This window comes from Sebastes umbrosus, chromosome 20, assembly GCF_015220745.1.
Source record: "Sebastes umbrosus isolate fSebUmb1 chromosome 20, fSebUmb1.pri, whole genome shotgun sequence".
In the NCBI taxonomy this organism is placed as follows: Eukaryota; Metazoa; Chordata; class Actinopteri; order Perciformes; family Sebastidae; genus Sebastes; species Sebastes umbrosus.
In genome coordinates this window covers 24586409-24608819 of record NC_051288.1, presented here as the reverse complement: position 1 = coordinate 24608819, position 22411 = coordinate 24586409, and the positions used below count along the sequence as shown (strand labels likewise).

The 22411-nt window shown below is 36.8% G+C and overlaps 2 protein-coding genes across 2 annotated transcripts in view; one reads left to right on the top strand and one right to left on the bottom strand.

Moving 5' to 3' along the window:
* Positions 1–269: 269 nt before the first annotated feature.
* On the bottom strand, positions 270–13027 carry LOC119479185 (elongation of very long chain fatty acids protein 6-like). Its single transcript, XM_037754479.1, has 4 exons — positions 12690–13027; positions 7279–7410; positions 3732–3883; positions 270–1087 (listed from the first exon to the last, which is right to left on the bottom strand). Exons 1-4 carry the CDS (start codon positions 12788–12790, stop codon positions 657–659), a joined length of 816 nt encoding a protein of 271 aa, XP_037610407.1. The 5' UTR covers positions 12791–13027; the 3' UTR covers positions 270–656.
* Positions 13028–20126: 7099 nt separating this feature from the next.
* LOC119479183 (PH and SEC7 domain-containing protein 1-like) overlaps positions 20127–22411 on the top strand; it is an 81615-nt gene continuing 79330 nt past the window's right edge. Inside the window, exon 1 of the mRNA XM_037754474.1 lies at positions 20127–20455. The gene's annotated coding sequence lies outside the window, so the exon portion shown is untranslated. The remainder of the gene's footprint in view (positions 20456–22411) is intronic.

Sequence of the window (22411 nt, the reverse complement as noted above, 5' to 3'; positions counted from 1 at the left end):
GCTAATAAGAGAATCATAACGTTAATGAGGCAGTCGGCGTGAGGAGGACGGAGCGTTCACAGCACGGTGTGCGAGGTGGAAACCTGTCGCCTCAACGTTAAAGATCAGAGTAAGTGCTATACAGATGTTGAGCGTCACCTTTTTTTGTAAAATGTTTAACCAGTGGGAGAATGTCCTCACCGTGACATCCCTACTCTCAGAGAGAAAGCAAATGGGTGCTAAATATGTTGAACAGTTCCTTTAAAATCTAAAATCCATACTTCTTTTTCTACTTCAGAGCTTTTCCGTGTACATCAAGGATGATCACTTTGTCATTACAACATACAAACATCTGTTAACCACCTCTGACAAACATGTGGCTGTTTTATTTTTGATACTGGCCAAGAGTCTAAGTCACAGAGGCAATAATAATATAAACGAGGTGAGAACTATGTTAGTGGTATTCCTCCATCTCCATACTGTGCTCCTGTCTGAGTCTGAGCAGGCCTCCTCCTTCCTACCGCTCTAAATCCACGGATGTATCACTGCGTCGAGCTACGGATGCCTATAAAAAGTCAAGTGAGAATGTCGTTAAAAAGAGGAGGACCTGGTTGTGACTCACACATTCACGGCATCTCACGGTCGGTCGTTTCTACGTATGGCACACTTCGACAGCACTACTCTGCCTTGGACCCTTTGTCGCCAGAGGAGCCTCTGAGGTAGGTGTTGTAGAAGAACGAGGCAAAGAGGACCAAGTAGCTGAGGTACATGAGAGAGCCCCACGCGATGTTGTCCATCTGGGACGGGCAGCGCACCTCGTGCATCCAGCGGTACACCAGGCCCAGGACGGCCAGGCCCATCACCATCTGCAGGATCTGGGAGGCCGTGATGATCATGGCGCAGGGACGGGGAACCCGCAGGCCGGCCGCCCGCGCCGCGTAGTACGTGTACATGAGAGAGTGGACCACGTAGTTCATGGTCATGAACCACCCGCCGCCCGCCACCTGGTCCTTGTAGGAGTACCAGGAGTAGAGCAGCACGGTGATGTGGTGGTACCAGTGCAGGAAGATGAGGCGCTGCTTCCGGAGGACGATGAACACCGTGTCACCTGGGAGAGGAGAGGAAATCATCACAAGGTCACAAGGCAATCCATTCAAATATTAAATCGTGATTAATCACACATTTTTTATCTGTTCAAAATGTACCTTAAAGGGAGATTTATCAAGTATTTAATACTCTTATCAACATGGGAGTGGACAAATATGCTGCTTTATCCAAATGTATGTATATATTTATTATTGGAAATCAATTAACAACACAAAACAATGACAGATATTGTCCAGAAACCCTCACAGGTACTGCATTTAGCATAAAACAATATGCTCAAATATTATATAAAATATTAATAATACGCAAAAGCAGCATTACACACAGATACTGAAATGTTACTGATTAAAACGGGGCTAGATTTGGTTAGAAAATTACTGTTTTTTTAAGATGTCTTGTTTGGTTTAACAGATTTTAAATTACTATATTATAATGTCAAACAGATCCTAATTACATGTTGACATGGAGACATTTAAAAGCTGTTGAAACAGTAGTTATATGTAACTTAGAGGTCTGAAAAACTTTGACTTTTCAACAATATTTAGCCTATATATATTATTTAAGTGCTAATTGGGAGTTTAAGATGATTATTTTTACTTGTACAAGTTGTCACAAGGTATGTCACTTTAATACTTATCCAAAATTTGAAATAGGATATACTTTATTGTCAACTTTTTGCATACAAAAAGGCAGACATTTGTTTTTTCTTTGTTTGCATAAAATCTGCTATTAAAAAGGGTGCATTAAAACACAATATATCACATCCAGACAGGACACATTAAAGGGACTATTTGTAACTTTCAGAAATGCTTCTTAACAGCGACACCTGTGGCCGTGAAATCAACGAAAGTCAGCGTCGGGCTCGTGCTTGTGCTCGCTCTAAATAGACATGAGCGAGCATCGCTCAACACAGTGAGGCGACACACGTCAGCTAAAACCACAATATCACTCTATATTTCAGCTGCTTTGCAGTAATGTTAGCTGACCAGACGGAGGTTTCTCCATGAATCACTGCTGATACTGTGTTTGCTTCTCCTGCCTCAGCGCAGGCTGAGGCAGCGGGGCTCCGCACCGAGAAACTCGTCTCCCTCCGCCCGCAGCCGGAGAGAACAGGGAGACACCGGCACCCGGTCGGTAACGAGACAACAACGTTCTCTCTGCGGAGTCCCGTCACTTCACAAGACACGGGAAACCTCTGTTGGTCTGAAGGAGCTGCAGCAGTTATTTCTGCACAAACGTCCACTGTACATTCACTAGATATTCTCAGAGCTAAACTAACTCTTCTGCAGTGTGGAGTGAGTACGCGTTCACGTCTAGAGGTGGAACGAGTACGCGAGAACGCGCGCTCTGTCTGAGTGAAGGCAAGCAGGCAGAAGAGACGAGGCTCTGGCCACACGCGAGCGTGCATATGCGAACGCGCATGTGTCCCGATCCGCTACATTTATACGCTTAAAAAGTTACAAACAGTCCCTTTAAAACATATTTACATGATTACACAATAGAAGCTACATTAAAAGGAGCACCAGGTACTCGATGGTGAGGACTGAATAGAGGTTAAATAAATAGATATAAAGTGCTGACGTAGCAAGCTGGCTTCAAATACTATCTGTCCTTACAGATCAAGATATTTTATGGCAGCAGGGACAAATTGTTTTTTATAGATGTTTTTCTTTGCTCACGGGACTCTGAACTTTTGCCCTGAAAAATGATTTACTGACACAAAGATTAGATTTCCTGCCGCAGAGGGAGCAGCAGTGATGTTCTTACGTCAGGATATTTACATGCAACGACTTTAACCTTGAGTGACCATTCCTCTCCTCCTCGGAGCACTTAAACTTTCCAGTAAATTTATCAAGCAAACAATCATCTTAAGAGCTGCTCACTAATCTCGCCTCTTGGTGCTCGCAGACCTGAGTGCTGGGAAATGGAGGAAGATGCTGAGGTGGCAAGAAAATCCCATTAGTGGATAAATGATACAGGCAGTGTTTCCTCAGCTGCAGACAGGAAGAGTCTTCATCCTCCTATTGGTCGGGCCGTTAGTTTACTACAGAATATATACTGTTTAAGACCTGTATATAGGTTATCTGTGCATATAAGCCTTATAAATCAGAGATAAAGGATCATTCAGGTTTATGCAAACACAGCAAAATCACCACAACGAAGTGTGAATGTGAAGAAAGCCCTCAGATCTGGTTGTAAACAAGCCAACAGTATGTAAAGCTCTTCATCTGGAGATAAAACTGAGAGTGATTGCAGCCGAAATGTTGGTCCTCATTGCACAGGAAAACTGTGTTTGCAAAAACTACAGTAAATACAGTCGGTCAAAGCTGAAGCTGGAAGTCAGTCCGTAAACTGTGATGGATGTTTGTCTGAACACGTGACTGCAGCTGTGTTCTTGTCTAGGTACGTCCGATCCATTCCTGTGAACGTGATATCCCACTACCATGTTGATAAGAGTATTAAATACTTGACACATCTCCCTTTAAGGTTCATTTTGAACAGATAAAAGATGTGCGATTCATTTGCGATTAAATATTTGAATGGATTGAGAGCCCTACGTGCTATATAAGTAAACTGACTTGACTTGACTAAAACAAGCAGGAGAAGGACATAATCAGAGAGAGAGAGGTTAGAGGAAGTCTTACCCAGCTCGGGGGCTTTGCTAAGAACAAAGGCGTAGGCCCAGAACTTGCTGACGGGGGCGCTGTAGAAACTGATGTCACACACCGACTGTCTGAAGCCGCTGTTTGTGAGGACGTGCATCATGTACAGTCCAGTCCTCAGAGCTCCTATTATGCTGCAGAGTGAACCCACAACAAACACAGAAACAAAGACATCAGTACACAGTTCAAATACCAGCAGATTTTCAGATGAATGACCCTTAAAAATGTGAGATCAGTCTTCATATCAGTGTGAATATGTGTACAACATTGCATTAAAAGTTATGTGTAAGCTCTTGTTCCTTTGTACACACTTTGTATACACTTTTCTGCATTTAAATCAATCAAACAGGGAGATCAGAGCCAGTCGTACATGCTAATTAACAGCCATTTATACTACACATAATAGAGGCTAAGATGAAGCACACTACAGTATCATTCGTATTAGCATCCGCAAACAGTTTGTGTTATTCAATACAGTCCTTTTATCACCCTTGAATAACTGGGATGGTCTCAGTCTGGAGTCCTGATGTGTGAAAGTGTTGAATACAAAACATCCGATTTCAAAGGTCAAGACACTTCCTAAGTCACCGTGTTTACAACCCAGGGCACTGTTTCTCATAAAAACATCAGTGAACCAGAGAGTTTAATCCTCATGTCCACTGTTCAGCTCCGCTGCAGCCGTAAAGACTCCTCGTTACTCATCCATGTAATGTCAATAAAACCCTCTAAGAGCCCTGCCATCGTAGTACAGTATAATCATACATTGATCCACAGACTGCAGGAAGGAATTCAGCTGCCCAACAATATTAAAACACAAAAAACAAGCAGTGATAAACTGTATATACTGCTATAACTGTACAATCTCGTTTGGTATTTAGTTATTGTCAACAAGTCCCATGAAAAGACACAAACCAACGATGTGTAGTCCGTCTGTAAATACGTCCTGACTTCCCTACCCTGCCTGTGGCTCTAAAGCCAACTGGTTTCAACAGAAGATGTAAATATTAAACAGCTGGTCACTGTAGTTTAGTGAGTATTTGTGGCAGCAGGACGATGTATGTGGGATTGAGTCAGAATGAACTACAGTGTGTGAGTTCATGATAATGAAGGAACATGTCACCCAGTGATACAGTGAGGGGCCCCGCCTCCAACGCTGTATCCAGTTCTCTTAATACATCCATGGTTTAACTTCATAACAAAAAACAGTAATAAAAGGAGTGGATGTTGAAGTACATGGGATTTGTTGTTTTACCGCGGTATTGAATTGGTATCAAGAATCGTGGAAGTTCACTGGTATTGGTATTAGGGATGAGTTATGATTTTCGATTTTTCGAATAGTCGTTATTTATAATATATTTGTATTTATTATATTTATCAGCTGTGTGTCTGCCCGGCGTAACTTTAGAAAGTGTCAAACAGTGTGTGTGTTTGTGCTACGTTAGCAGCTCTAGCATTGCCGGAGGCTTCGTGCTCGCCGCCGCCGCCGCACACGCAGTCTGCGTAGCTCTAGCGAGTTTCCAACAGACCGTGTGTGTGTTGGCGGTGAGTGTGAGGTTGTTGGTGGCGTTCTAGCTGTGAACGTAGGTGTAGCAGTGTGTGTACAGTTTATTTGTCGGTGTATAAATGCTACGAAACTGCAACTCCTCCGCTCCGCTCAAGCGAGCCGGAGACCGGAGCCAACTTCCTGTATCCTGCAACTCCACCTCTGCCTCTTAAGGAGGGCTGTTAAGGTGGACCAGCTTTTCTCCTTAAAGAGACAAGCCGCTCCTCTGAGCCGCTCAGCTTTTGAATTAATTATTAACATTTCTTTTAACCGTTTTAACTGATAGCGTTAATCAGTTAAAATGCTTAATGACGGTTAATTATTGACATCCTTACATGGGATTCATTGACGATAAGAAAATCATAGAATATCACCAGCCTTCCAACAGCTAGAAATTCCAAAGTCATGTTGTCATGTCCTGTATGCAAACAGCTGAGGGGTTGAGAGGGCAGGTTGCGTCCAGATTAAGATTAGATGGAGGGCTCAACACACCACCGATCCAGCGGTGATGGAGCTCTGTGATCAGGACGACAGCCCGCCTGCTGCCACCTGCCAAGTGAGTCACAACCTCTGCAAACGTCCCTGGCCGCGATCGCACCATGTTTGGTTTTAGCATCGTAACACTTTCAGTTACATATAGCAAGTAGCAGATGCTTTAAATATGACTTTTCATATGGTGATTTGATTTCAAGATAAACATCACATAAATTACATAACTCTCCAGGGTATTACTATAATCTAGGTTCTCTCATCTAATGAGAGAAAATACATCGTGGCCATCTAATTCACTACGTAAACTCAGCTCAATGCCGTTGTTCTACTCACAACACATACTGAGTGTTGACAAAGGATAGCGGTGTTATCTTGTGAGGTGTTGAAGATCAGTTTTTGGCCTTTCCTTTGAGTACAACAGCTTTAAATCCAGCGAGGAATGTGTTGGTGACAGATGTGTTATCGAACTGGTTTCCACATTTTCAGTCGTCAACACGTTTCCCTGCACTCTTCCAGCTTTGGTGGCCTCGTGCAGGTAAAAATAGTGATGATCTAATCATCCTGTTTACCCAGAAAGTCGGAGAATTCACACTCAAATTAGTCATCTTTTGTGAACCGTGAATCAGAGGAGAAAACAACGGATAAAAGGGACTGACAGCAGGAGTAGGAGAGCATGGATTGCTGGGGAAAATATAGTAAACACCAAATATTAATATTGAGATAACACACTGTAAAATGAGAGTAATTAACTGTTACAGCTTCAGCTTTTGTCCATCACATAGAACTTGAATAACCTGCTTAGAGCAGAAGACAATAACAACTGCAGCATGTGGACACTCCTGTCCACGTGCTGCAGTTTAGTATACTGTAAGGGCTGTTTTTATCTGGATTGTTCCACACAATCCTTACATCCACTGAAGGGAAATCTTAATGCTACAGTACACAAAGATATTTTAGACAACAGCGTGCGTCCAACTTTGAGGCAACAGTTTGGTGTAGTTTGGTGTAGTTTGATGTATATATATATATATATATATATATATATATATATATATATATTTGGACTCTCTCCTACTTTGTACTCCAACTGCTTGCACAACAATTTCCCTCAAGATAAATAAATCTATCTTATCTCATGTCTTATCTTTAGAGAAATGAAATGATATTCTGGCCTTCAGATTGTTACATACTATCTTCTTCTGTTAGACCTTTACACCTCCGTAACACACTGCAGACTGCAAATCATTTCCATTATTGATCAATCTGTCTATGATTTTTTAAATGAATCATCTAGTTTATAAAATGTCCAATTAACAACATTCATCCAGAGCAAATTCAGCAATTCAAAACCCCAAAAAGATTCAAGATAAATTATATAAAAACGATCCTCTCAAATCCGCACATTTGAGAGGACTTTTTCTTGATAAATTACTTATTCCACTTAATCAATCAAGCATTAAATTGACTCTCATTTCATTCCTGACTGTGACTCACCTGAAGATGGCCAGGCTGAGTGACCACAGCACTAACGGGCGTCGCAGGTTCAGCTTCGGCCGTTCCCTCATGAAGTGCTGACCGCCGAACACGAACGCAGCATACAGGCCACAGAACATGAACCCAATGCTCCTGTGGACGAGAAAACACACCGTATTAATACATTAATCAGCATTACTGAGAAGACTCTATTAACTGGGGAATCGCGAGGTGTTTCTGTTGTTTAGCCCAGCCTCATTAAACACCTGCATGCAATAAGAGCACCACAAACTAGATCCTTCAAAAGGATCATATGGTTGAATCTAAAACAGTTTAACAAACACTGAATCATATAACCTTCATGAAGGGAGGATTTATTGCAAGACTGTTTTATTATTGGACTACATGAGTGTCAGCTAGGTGTACCTAATAAATTGGCAACTGAGGGTAAAGAAGAATTGGGAACAAACGAGCAGGTTTTTGCAGCACCTCTGTCTCTTAGAAATTGATAAAACATCTGATACACCTGCTGCTTTGTGGGAATTTCTGTGTTAAATGTATTTGTTTGATTCCACTTATAAAGTAAAAATGATAAAGAGAAGAAACATTTCCTTCGATATCATTTTAAGCCACAACGAGGAACTTTAATTTTGTGTTGATTTTGGCAGTTTCTGTGGACAAAAGCTGTAGTGTTTCCGGGCCCCTTTAGAAAACCTCTCATTTTCCTGCAGCAGGGTCTGACAGTCTGCCCTGATCAGTCCTGGTTCTGGTTCTCCTGTGCCTCCCTTCCCTCCAACGGGCCCAGCAATACGGCCTGGACCTCCAGCAGCGTGGTGTCGGTGTTGGCTCCCAGCAGAGCAGCGAGGCAAAGCTCTACTCCTGGCTGGAGGAGGAACCACTGCAGCTGGACGTGGAGCTCTCCACCTACCGTTGAAGGCAGCAGCAAAGCCGGATCTGGATCTGGGTCTGCCGGAGGCCCCGCTGGAGTCTGAGCTGAAGGAGTTTCTGCATGATTTTGTCTAGTTTTGCGTGGAATCCGACCCGGTGGTACCGATGTCAAGCATTACGAATAACTATGTAGAAATAGCCAATCTTCTCTCTGATGGTCTTGTTTACTTATGTAGGTCATATAGAGGCATCACTATTAAATTGAGACTGTTTCATAACCAGTTAAAAGTTCCTCACAGTAACTTTAACATAAAAAAGTAGCCAAAAAGATAGTATTTTCAGATACGTCAGAGCAGAAAACGGCAGAGGGTCCACGTGGATATGACCTGCAACCTCATATTTTAAATCCAAAGTGGAAAACACTATTTAGAAATTTTCCAAAGTAAAAGTCCCTAGAAGTGTATGATTGAACATTTTCCCATGGTCTAGTGTTAAAAAAGCTAACAAAGATCTCAATAAATCGTAATATCGAATCGCAATACATGTAGAATCGCAATACATATCGAAACGGTACCCCAGTATCGTGACAGTATTGAATCGGGAGATAGGTGTATTTTACAATCCGTATAGAACTGAATTATCTGAAATAACCTCCTCTAAATGTACTTTGGCCTCTTATCAGTTTACAAAAAGAGGAAGAAGACTTCCTCTGACAAACATCGATGCTAAACCCTAAATCAACTCAGTCAGACCCTGAACTACTAGATGATTATACAGACGTAGTGCTGTTACGTAAGAGCATTACACAATTAGGGTGAACGGACCAGACGACTGCAAATAAAAACAAATATGACATGATCTGACTGTCTGGGCCATGAGTCAAGTAAACACATGACGGTATGTACATAATGTTATTTTAAACTATGTATTAAAAAATGTCAGTTTAATGAACCCATCCTTCATCCTATCCTCATTTATAATCACAGCGGAGGATTAACAGAGATTAGTTGTTGACACACTGACCATTTAGACTGCCAGCTCTGAGTGATGAGGCAATTTTAACCGGGCGCTGCTCCGCCTGGCTTATCAACAACCAGCGATATTATTTCAATTAACGGTCTGCGGGAGAAAATGACGACCGGGCAGAAAAGGTCAACTCCCGAGCTCAGAATGCTAAATGGTGGGGAAGTAGATTATGTGTGCACCGTGACGCTGCTGCAGGAAAAAGAACAGCCATACCTGGTATTTGTGTTTTTTTAATCCAGACTCTGTGCATGCATTACATCTGTGAGGCTGTGCGTGAGTCCGAGGTGGTTTGGGAATGACCAGATGACTAATCCAGATTGGCACAATACATATTACGCCGAGTAGATGCTGCTTGACCCAGTTAATGCTACAGGGGCTTCTGATAGCCGTTATCAGTCCATCCATGTCGGATGCAGAAAAACCTGCATGATACCAAAGCCCTCAAGGATGCCCAAGTAGGGTACGCTAGGGCTGCAACTTCAGGACATCTCTGACTACATATATGCTGAAAATCAAACATTTTTATTGTATTAATTTAGATATTTTCCAAAGTAAAAGTCCCTCAACTTTTTCCCATGGTCTAGTGTTAACAAAATCGCAATAAATCGTAATATCGAATTGCAATACATATCGAATCGGCACCCAAGTATCGTGAAATCCTCAGGATCTCAGAGGGTTAACAATGATTTACTACATCCTACAGAAAGAGCTTTAATTGATCCATGAAGCTGCCTTCTGGAAGTATAACTGTGTGCCTTCACAGCAAAGTTACATGGCGACCCAGCAGGAGGAACGCTGAAGCAGGTTCAAGCATTACACAAAGCTTCCCTGCTGTTATTATTATTCACTTACTACTAGCTAAAAGGTGTGTACACCTTCCATGCTGTGTGCACAGTGTGGAGCTCCAGGCCGGTGTGTAGTGGAGGGATTGGGGTTGTGTGTGCTGCATGTTATGGGGCTTCATGTGACAGCTTACTGTCACAGAAACACAGATGTATTCAGTCGTGCACAACCTCATAGAAGTTAGGCTAAAAAATGTGGTCTTACTAGGTTTCCCTGTTGCTGGGTGAGGGATCACTCCCCCTGTACAACATATGTTATAGGACAATGCAAGTGTTTCTGCAAGCAGTCAACAGTTTTACTGTGTACCAATCCTCAGCAGGATTTGGAAAAACTAGTCCATGCATTTATCTTCAGCCGACTTGACTAGTGTAACGGCATCTTTAATGGTCTTCCTAAAAAGTCGATCAGACAGCTGCAGCTGATTCAGACCACTGCTGCTGCTAGAGTCCTCACTAAGACCAAGAAAGTGGATCATAGCAGTCCAGTTCTGAGGTCTCTACACTAACGATCTACACTGTCTCTCAGAGAATTGATTTCAAAATACTCCTGCTGGTTTACAAAGCACTAAATGGTTCAGGGCCTGATCTTCTGCTATGTTCTGAACCACCCAGACCTCTCAGGTCATCTGGATCAGGTCTGCTTAGTGTCCCCAGAGTCACAACTAAACATGCAGAAGCAGTGTTCAGTTTTTATGCACCACATGTGTGGAACAAGCTCCCAGAAACCTGCAGGACCAACTCCAACTCTGAGTTCTTCTAAATCAAAGCTTAAAACATTCCTGTTTGCTGCTGCCCTTTTATTAAACCAGATAATGATCTTATACTGCACTAGAGCTTCTGCGCTTGTGTGTTATATTCTATTTTAGCTTCTATCCTAGCTTCTATTTTTATTTTCTAATCTTTAATGTTTTTATGTTTTTATAACGGTTTTAATTATGTCCTAATGTTCTTTTGCACTTTGTCGCAATGTTCTTGAATGTTTATGTAAAGCACTTTGAATTGTTGCTGAAATGTGCTCTACAAATAAAGCTGCCTTGCCTTGTGTGTGTATGTTTCAGAGACAACATATTTTTGGTGCATATAAAGTAGACAGAACAATATCTTTTCTTTCATGCATGCAAATAGCTGTTAATGAAATAAAATGAAGTTTTAATGCAGACCCGGTGTGACCTATGGGAGCACGGATGAAGTCATGTCTTGCATCCTCAAGGACGTTTGAATTAAAGCAGGTAAAATGAGATTCACCAGTTTCTTAAGCAGGTTCAAGCATTACACAAAGCTTCCCTGCTGTTATTATTATTCAGTTACTACTAGCTAAAAGGTGTGTACACCTTCCATGCTGTGTGCACAGTGTGGAGCTCCAGGCCGGTGTGTGGTGGAGGGAATGGGGATATGTGCTGAGCTTTATGGGGCTTCATTTGACAGCTTACCGTCACAGAAACACAGCTGTATTTAGTTTCAGTTGTGCACAACCTCATGAAAGTTAGGCTAAAAAAATGTGGTCTTACTAGGTTTCCCTGTTGCTGGGTGACGGATCACTCCCTCTGTACAACATATGTTAAATGATAATGAAAGTGTTTCTGCAAGCAATCAACAGTTTTACTGTGTGTATGTTTCAGTGACAATATATTTTTGGTGCATATAAAGTAGACATATTTTTCAAGTATGCAAACAGCTGTTAATGAAATAAAATGCAGAGCAGGTCTGACCAGGTGTGACCAGGTGTGACCAGGTCCAGAACTGACCAGGTGTGACCTGCTCTGACCTGCAGATGTGACCAGGTCTGACCTGCAGGTGTGACCAGGTCTGACCTGCAGGTGTGACCTATGGGAGCAGGGATGAAGTCATGGCTTGCATCCTCAAGGACGTTTGAATTAAAGCGGGTAAAATGCAGTTTCTTAAGCTAAATTTAGCTCATTATTGTCTGTTTTAGCCTCAAATGCGACACATTAATGTACTAAATAATACAGTAAAGGAGGGATATATATATACATATGTATATAGTATATTTATATATAATATATATATATACACATTATATATATATGTATATATGATATATATATGATATATCATATATATAATATTATATATATAAATAATATATATATTATATATAATATATATATATCATATTATATATAATATATATATATATTATATATAATATATTATATTATATATAATATATATATTATATATAATATATATATATCATATTATATATAATATATATATATATATATTATATATAATATGATATATTATATGATATATATATAAATATTATATGTATATATAATATACATATTATATATATATAAATATTATATGTATATATAATATACATATTATATATACATATTATATATATATATATATATATAAATAATATACATATTATATATATATATTATATATAATATATATATATATAATATTATATATTATATATATTATATAATATATATAATATATGATATACATATTATATATAATATATAATATAAGACACCGGGTCTGCATGGCTTGCAGCCTCTGACAGGACATGAGGTGCAGACAGACTGAGTCCTCCTCCCACCAGACTGTACAGGAGGAGGAGGAGGAGGACCAAACCGGCATTATTTAATCATATTATTATCATTTCTGTAAGCTAGTATTCTCCTGTAGACATACCAGTTCTCCTGCATCCATTCCAGGGCTCGTTTTTCGTCGAACCTTTGCTCGAAGTCGTACTCAGCCAGCGCGGGATTCAGCTCGGTCGCGTTCATCTTCATCTTGTTATTCAGCTTTTCTTCCGCTAACAAGCCGCCGGAGGTTCTGGAGGATTCTGGTTAAATGTGACCGAACCGAACCGGCCTGCTGACGGAGAACAGTCCGACTGCTGCTCCTTTATCTGATCCAGCTGATATTAGCTGGATTATCTCGGTTGTTGGTCGTTGGGAAGAGGAGGAGGAGGAGGAGGAGGATGAAGCTGCACCAGATGTACTTCCCTCTCACTCTCCTCACAAGCTAGTTTAAACAACACGATGCTGTTCCGGTACGGACTTTCAAAATAAAAACGCGTCGAAGCTATGACGCAGCAAACGAGTGAGCCTTTGTTTTTAGTACCCTTATGCTTCAGGTTAATCTCTGCATTTATTAATTATTTAATAGATTATTTTTGCATTTATTATTTATTTATTTTATTATTTTTGCATTTGTTTTTTATTTTATCAATTCTTCAATGGCTAAATGTATTTTTAATATTATTTTTGCTTAATATTATTTTTGCTTATTATTATTTTTGCTTATTATTTATTTATTTAATTATTTTTACATTTATTTTTTATTTTATCAATTCTTTAATGGCTAAATGTATTTTTAATATTATTTTTGCTTAATATTATTTTTGCTTATTATTTATTTATTTAATTATTTTTGCATTTATTTTTTATTTTATCAATTCTTTAATGGCTAAATTTATTTTTAATATTATTTTTGCTTATTATTATTTTTGCTTATTATTTAATTATTTTTACATTTATTTTTTTATTTTATCAATCAATTAATGGCTAAATTTATTTTTAATATTATTTTTGCTTATTATTATTTTTGCTTATTATTTAATTATTTTTACATTTATTTTTTTATTTTATCAATCAATTAATGGCTAAATTTATTTTTAATATCTTTTTTTGCTATATTTAATGACATATTTATTTATTCATCAAATAATGTACTTAATTATTAATTAAGAATATATAATATAAAAAATAACATTTATTATTTTATATAATACTATTATATTATATTATTTTTGTATATTAAACACAAGGGGAAATAAATAATGGAATTCATACAAAGATGAATAAATAAAGAAGCAAATTAAAACAGTATTTTCAATTTATGTCACATTATATCAATTAATTAACGTCTACATTTATTTTTAATAATATATTTGCTACATTTAATGACATATTTAATAATTTATTGAGTCATTTATTAATTTATTTTTGTATTTTGGCAGGTTCCATCCTCCATAAATCAGGTGTTTGTGTTCAAAAGGGATGAAGGTGGAAAGGAGAAGTGATAAATCAGTCACAATATCATCTGTACATGAGAACCATTCTGTTCATAGAAAGATAACCTGTGTTTTGTATTGGGTATTTGGGATTGTCTGTAAATGTCAATTTGATGGCCTTTTTGAGGTCACATGTGATCATTTGTTCATACACAGATTTACCCAAAAACTTTACCAAGAGAGCTATAAAATAATCTTGGAATATGCTAAAAAATGATGCTGAACAATTAGCAATTAATTAATAATTTACAGAAAATTAATCAAACACCAATTTGGTAATTGATTTGTGCAATAAAAATGCACTTCTCTAATGCTTGTTTGTCTATGCCATTTTGGGTTTTTTTAGAGACACAACAAGCTCTTTGAAGACATCAATATTTCTAACATTTTATTGATTAAAGGACTAATAAATTACAATAAATGAATCAATAAATTATTGTCCTAACTTTTATTGTGAAGGTAGAGAGGTTCGTTTCCGGTTCCTCGCGCTGTCGCTGTCCGGTTTGACGCAGAGAGCACGTTGTCTGTCCCTCGAGCATGCAGTGATGGAGGAGTGGAGGGGCGGGACTTGGCTGTGACGTCACATCAGCAGTGAGTTCAGATGTTCAGACTGGTCACCAGCATCACCAGGACACTGGGAACTGAGACTCTGGACTCTGATTTTAATGATTTATTTTTATACACAACATGTGTTTTAATTATTTGATTAATTATTATTAAATAATTATAATTTTTTTTTATTTTTTGTCTTTGCATATCCATGTCCCACACTGTAAATAATTAATAATATAATATAATAATTAATTATAATAAAATATAAATAATGTCTCTGTTTATTTGTTGTTGTTCTTTGTATTTTATTGTAATTAATTATAATAAAATGTAAATAATTTATCTAATTATTTGTTTTTTTGTTTTCTTATAGAATAAACTCAAATTTATATGTCTGCTCGTTTACTCAAGTATTATACTTAGATACAATTTTAAAAATTATTTCCATTTTATGCTACTTTATACTTTTACTCCACTACATTTTGGAGGCAAATATTGTACTTTTACTCCACTATATTTATTTTAACAGTTTTAGTTACTTTGCAGATTTTGATTATTATACAAAATTTAAATAAACAAATTAATTACGATATAATATTATGGATTAAACTACCCAGCAGTGTATAAATTAATTTAGAGTTGCTCCACATTTAACAGCTGCAACATTAAAGTGGTGAACACATTATTGCATCAATAATTATAATCCAATAATATAATATTTATTATTCTGAAATGGGCCAATACATAAAGTACTTTAAGGCTATATTTAAATGCGAATACTTTTGTACCTATAAGTAAAGTTTTGAAAGCAGGACTTTTATTTGTAACAGAGTATTGCTACTTTTACATAAGTAAAATACCTGAGTACTTCACTATTAATTGATGAGTTGGCAACTATTTTGATAATCAATCTTTAAAAAGTAATTTTTTAAAACAAAAATAGCAAAAAAATCACTGTCTAAAGGTTTTGAACTGATTCCAAATGTGAATATATCTGCTGGTTTCCTTAGTCTTCTATAATAATTAACTGAATATCTTTGAGTTTTGGACTTTTGATCGCAGACAACACGACATTTGAGGACGTCACCTTGGACTCTGGGAGACTGAGATGGACATTTTATACACCAAAGGATTAATCAATTAATCAAGAATTTAATCTGCAGTTGAATTTATAATGAAAATATGAATTAGTTGAAGTTAAATCTCACTTTAAGCCTTTATGTATTACTCTATAAAATCCACATACTGCCTTCACACACACATTCAGAAACAGGGTCCTTATCTTTATACAAATAATCGTATTATCTATAATTGCTCATTGATACCCTGTTGAAATCTATCTGTGCCAAAGTTGAAAGAGACAGTTACTGGAGGTGAGCAGTTACGTAAGACTCCCGATTACACAGCTGCACACACATCTGTCGGCTCAGTGTTGTGACGGAGCAGAATTATGGATTATCACCAGGGCAAAGGTCGAGGCACGTTCACTGTGTTGTGCAACTGATAATGTCATTAACTGTATAGTAGAAAATCTGTGAATCTCCTCTTTAAGGTAGGTGCTGCTTTATCACCTGACCTCAAGGTGTCAAAATCTAGATCACAATGTATCCTATATGTTCCAACACTGACTGCTGATAGCTTGTCTCCAAATCAGAGAGAATATTATGCAATATTGTGATTAGATGGTACATATTCCTAAATTAAATTGTATCCAATCAAATTACAACATTGCAAACCTGACGCTACTATTCCAGAAAACAATGTCCACAATGAGCAGAAAGGGGAGAATAATCCAGACACAAAGTCCATGTCTGCACTTGCTGGTGCAGAGAAAAGTCAGTGATCAGTGATCACTAAAGAAAAAGATTAAACACTAATGAGTTCAGGTTCTTTTTATGTACAGATTTGTTGTATGAATTCATCTGTTTTATATACTTTTATTGCAAATACACCCAGTGGTACAAACAGAACAAGAGCGCAAGAAAGAAAGAAAGAAAGAAAGAATAAATAAATAAATAAATAAATAAATACATAAAATACACATGAATTCATCTTAATAAGTCTTGAAAAAAGTGAAAAAATTATTTCACAAATAAAAAAAAAGATGATAAATAGATTGACAGTAGTGGAAGAAGTATTCAAATAATTTCAGACTCATATCAGAGTATAGAAATATTCCATCACAAGTCCTGCATTCAAAGTTTCACTTATGAGTAAAAGTACAGAAGTATTGAACACAAAATACTAATAATGCAGAGAGTTATACTATTATTGGATCATTTCTGCCTTGCACATAAATGGATATATATATATATAAACATATAATGTTAAAAAAAAGACAATAAACCTGATTTGATTTATTAATTATGTATTAATTTGTAAACTGTACTTTAATGTTGTTGTTGGTCAAGGTGGAGCTCATTTTACTACATATACATATACCCCATATAACTTTAGTAGTTTAATCTGTAACAATTGATCATATTTTATACAATTATTATATTTTATATAATAATAATTATTATTATTTATTTTAATAATTAAAGAAAATATTATTTAGTATTATAAATTATATTATATTATATATATTAAAATTATAATGTTTATATATATATAAAAAAAAATTGGATTATTATAAGTTATTGTATTATTATATAAAATAGTATTAAAATAATATCTTTTGTATTTAAAATAACAACATAGATAATAATAGATATGTAATATTAGTAAATACCTAAATGTAGGCTAGTTCAGAAAAAGTACAATATTTCCCTCTGATTTGTAGTGGAATGAAATAGAAATACCCAAGTTAAGTACAAGTACCTCAAAATTAATTGCACTTAAGTAAAGTTCTTGAGTAGATTAATTTAATTACTCTCCACCACTGTAGGTTGAGTTAGAAGGTTAATAAGTAAAGAATGAACATTTGGGGCCATCTGCTGGACGAAGCCTGAAGGAGATCCTCAGCTTGTAAATGTCTCTTATTCTACAGCTGCTATGACAACCAGGAGGAGTTTCACTGTTTCCAAACAAGTCATTAATTTGTGACTAAAGGCAGCAGACTGATGAACACACTTAAACAGGACACTTGAGAGTGGAAGAGTGGAGCAGCTGGTTGTGGAGCAGAAGACTTATTGTGTCAGTCTGTAAACAGCCGAAACACAGCCATCCTTTCAGCGGCCGTCTGATCAACTCGACCTCGCTGCCCTGCTGCTGCACTTTGATCCACTTCTTCTTCTACCAGCGAGCACACATAGGCCTCCTCTCTGCCTGCAGGAGGCGGCCCAGAGCAGGATGCTGCTGCAGCACCAACATCCACAAACACTGCACAATCACAGTCAGCTCTACTGGCCAATTATGTGTAAACAAAGACTCTGGTTTAAGGTTGCTCTCAATGTACTTACACAGAAATGGACACACAGCTACAAATAGAAACACTCAAGTACAGTACAAGCATGTCAAAATCTACTTAAAGGTCCCATATTGTAAAAAGTGAGATTTTCAGGCCTATTATGTTATAAAGCAGGTTTTAGTGCTGTATAAATACTGTTAAACTATCAAAACTCTCAATATACAGAGAAATACACACACAGCCCGTATTCAGAAATTGTGCGTTTGAAACAAGCCGTTAGGATTTCTGTCCATTTGTGATGTCACAAATATACAATATTTAGACGATTACACTGTTTTAAACGTAAACATACTAAATGTGGCCCAGTTTATTTCCTGTTTCAGTGGTTTTGAATAACATCAGCTGACAGGAAGTAAACATGGACCCAAGCTGTTGCCTAGCAACGCAATTCCGTTGCAATTCCGTTGAAATGCACTAAAACGGAGTGTTTCAGACAGAGGGTGAATACAGGTATATTCAGACAGACAGTGCGATGAAAATAAAGGTTTTTTTTAACATTACAGAATGTAAACATGTTCTAGTAGAAACATAAAATACAAGTATGAACCTGAAAATGAGCACGATATGGGACCTTTAAGGTTTTCTACTGTATGTAGTAAGTTAATTTAGTCTTTGTGAGGCAGCTCATCCCCTCAGAGTGTTTCCTGACTTTATTAACATTCAGGTCACAGTGATATGAAGATGAGTTCATTATCCCACATAAACAACAACCAGCCTGTATTACACTCCAGAGGACGATCTGTGAGGGAACTCACGGACACCTCAAGGTTTCTCAGCATTACTGTAATCACACAAGGAAGGTATTTATCTCCCCGTGGAAATCATCAATGTCATTATTACCATGAAACACCTGAACAGATCTGGTTGATGGTGTGCATGCAGAATAATTTCAGAAGAAACTACCACTTTTAAATTATATCTGTTGCATGTAGACATTGTACTTTAAATATGTAGCCTATAGAAGTAAACGTTAATGTAACACAATTTTGTCACAAAAGTACCTTGATGTGACAGGACGCAAATGTGTGTTTGTATTTCAGTAATACTATTATTTTGTAGTTATTATTCAGTATATCCTAACTTAGTTTTACACGTTGTCTAATGCTACTGTCTTGATGGTGGAATGTAATTTAGTACATTTACTCAAGTACTGTAGGCTACTCTACTTACTTACTTATACATTTACCTGATTATACTTACATACTTTTACTGAAGTAACAATACCACAGAATAAAATACTCCGTTACAAGTAAAGGTCCTGCATTCAATGCATTGCAAGTTGCATTTTTAGGTTGTAATGGAAGAAGCGTAGCATGAGGGAGGCTAAATAACACTCACTTTAATTGAATTTGCTTACAGTAAAAAATAAATAAATAAATAAGGGAATTAATTCAAAGATAAATAAATAAAGAAGCAACTTAAAACAGAAATATCAATGTATGCCACACTTTTTATCAATTAATTAATGGCTACATTTATTTTTAATATTATTTTTACTGCATTTAATGACATATTTATTTATTTATCTAGTCTTTTATTTATTTATTTTTCTATCTGTCCTGGTATGCATATATGCATTTATGCATGTCATTCACACATATATGTGTGTGAATGACACTTCTGTGTAGGCAGGGTGGGGATAACCACAGACCACTGCTAACACATACTGCCAACTGTGTGTGTGTGTTATTAATATCTGTGCAAAAAAAAATCCAATGAAGACATTTGACCAAAAAAAAGATGTTTTGTATGTAAAAACTTAATTTGAAAAGTAACTAAAGTAAAAAAGTACAATATTTCTCTCGAAATTTAGTGAAGTAAAATAAAGTAAATAATAAAAAAAAATAATAATAATTATTATTATATAATAATAATAATAATAATAATAACAATAATATAATAATAATAATAAAAATAAAATGGAAAGTACAACCTCGAAATGATACTTATAGGTGCAGTACTTGAGTAAATGTACTTAGTTACTTTCCACCAGTGAACCTATAACTTGTAGCAGCAGTAATAAAGTGGAGCTCATGAGGAGGAGGAGGAGGAGGAGGAGGAGGCAGGGACTGGGCATGCCCAGAGAGGAGAGGAGAGAGAGGAAGAGGAACGAGAGGAAGAGGAGTTGAGATGTCTGAAAGCTGAAGAGGACAGTAAAAAACACCGACCAAAGGAACTGTCTATTCTCACAGCATCGAGTCTGTCTCCACCTGAAACCGAGCATCCTCTCCTCCTCCTCCATCCTCCCTTCATCATACCCTTCACACACGACTCTCTCTCTCTCTCTCTCTCTCTCTCTCTCTCTGGATCTGGAGGATAAATGTGGACCGCAGTGTCTCTTTCGCAGCATCTCATCATCTGTGTGAGACCAACACTGCTGCTGCTGCTGCTGCAGAGATAACAGCACATTCACTGGTGAGTAGACACCTTTATGCAACAAACCCTTCGTTGTTATAGTGAAGGAATGACGTTTTCACCTCCAGCTCGTTGCATTGCCTCACATGCATGCAGAAATACAAGTGCACAACTTGAGCCACGTACAGAGAGAGAGAGAGAGAGAGAGAGAGAGAGAGTGTGCACTGCATCAGTGACACATCCAGCAGGACCTGTAGAGGATGCAGAGAGAGGAAAAAGGTCATATATACTGTGTATTATATATATATATACCTCACTGTGAGTGTCGCAGCTGTGCGTGCTGTGCAGCCTGCAGACTGCCACCCTGCAGAGCATCACAGTCAAGTTTCGCCCTTGGCAGCTAAAAGTTGGCACAGGAGTGTTTTATCTGTAAGGTGAGTGAGGACGTGATGAGGTTGTAGATGAAGTTTGAGCTGCACCTGAAGACAAGAGACACACAGGTGAATGCAGACCTGCTGGATGTATGAATCATAGCTTCTAAAATTAAGGGGGTTTTGGGGTCCCTGAAAATATGAATAATGAGATTATATGTTGAATGAAAGCAGCAATTAGTGATGTCCTACTGCAGTTGTTTTATTTATTTAATTATTTAATTTTGTTTATTAGTCGAAAGCAGCCAATAAAAGCACACAAACTTTGCCATTCATTCATAGTCTTTCCTAGATTTTAAATATATTTGTATAACACTTTTCTTAACGTTACAAAGTGCTTCACAACAAGAAAAATAAAATAAAATAATAATAATAAAATAAAATACAATATAGATAAATAAATTGCAATTAAATGAAATTCACACAGATATCAATGCTTTAAATAAATAATGTTTATTATTATTATTATTATTATTATTATTATTATTATTATTATTATTATTATTATTATCATTATTATAAATTACAATATAGATAAATACATTTAAATGAAATAAAGTTCACACAGAGAGAAAAGCTTTTAAAAAAAGTTTTTATTATTGTTTTTATTTTTATTATTATTATTATTATTATTATTATTATTATTATAAAATACAATATAGATGAATACATTTCATTCAAGTTCACACAGAGCTAAAAGTTAAAAAAATGTTTTTATTATTATTATTATAAAATACAATATAGATAAATAAATTGCAATGAAATAAATTCACACAGAGATAAATGCTTTTAAAAAAGAATGTGTATATTATTATTATTGGTAGTAGTAGTAGTAATAGAATTATAATAAAATACAATATAGATAAATAAATTAGAATGAAATAAAATTCACAGAGATAAAAGTTTTGTTTTTTTAAAAGAATGTTTTGATAATCTATTAATCATTTGAGCATTTTTTTTAAAGCCAAAATGTACTGTTTCCAGCTTGTTAAATGTTAATATATTATTGATGTATGATAGTAAAGTCAAATAAAACACATTTTATTCATTTGACAGATGAAAACATTTTCACAGTTCGCTGACATTTTACAGACCAAACAATTAACCGAGAAAACCTCACAACCGGTTTGTGTTTATCTGGAGATAGAGTTGAATATGTGACAGGATCAGATCTGTATGCTAATGCATGCTGCTGCTGATGATAAATGACACTGCAGGAAAAGTGTCTTCTCTGCAGCTCACAGAGGACAGAGAGCTGCATGACCGGTTGAGGACCCTGTCAAATGTCCCCCGTCTCTATATGAGCCGGAGAGCAGAGCCATTCCCAGCCGGCCGCCAAGGGCAGCTGGAAGCATTTTGTCTTCATTTGTTGTAGTTTATGAATCCCCCATCTGGGGCTCAGTCTAGACTCTGCCTGGTTTCACTGAATTGACGATGGGGGGAAGAAAAAGGACTCCATTCTTCTCACCTTACCTGGAGAGACGTAAAAACACACCGAAACACCGAAACACACATCTACTTCATCACGTCTGCAGGGCTGTTTGTCAGAGCGTCTCTGTGGAATCAGCTGCACTCGAGCTGTTTC

Excerpts from the sequence above, each read along its gene's own strand:
- LOC119479185 (XM_037754479.1), bottom strand. The coding sequence starts at position 12,790 with ATGAAGATGAACGCGACCGAGCTGAATCCCGCGCTGGCTGAGTACGAC. Across the intron at positions 3,884-7,278 it reads CTCAGCCTGGCCATCTTCAG|CATAATAGGAGCTCTGAGGA; the intron begins GTGAGTCACAGT and ends TTCACTCTGCAG. Across the intron at positions 1,088-3,731 it reads TAGCAAAGCCCCCGAGCTGG|GTGACACGGTGTTCATCGTC; the intron begins GTAAGACTTCCT and ends CTCCTCTCCCAG.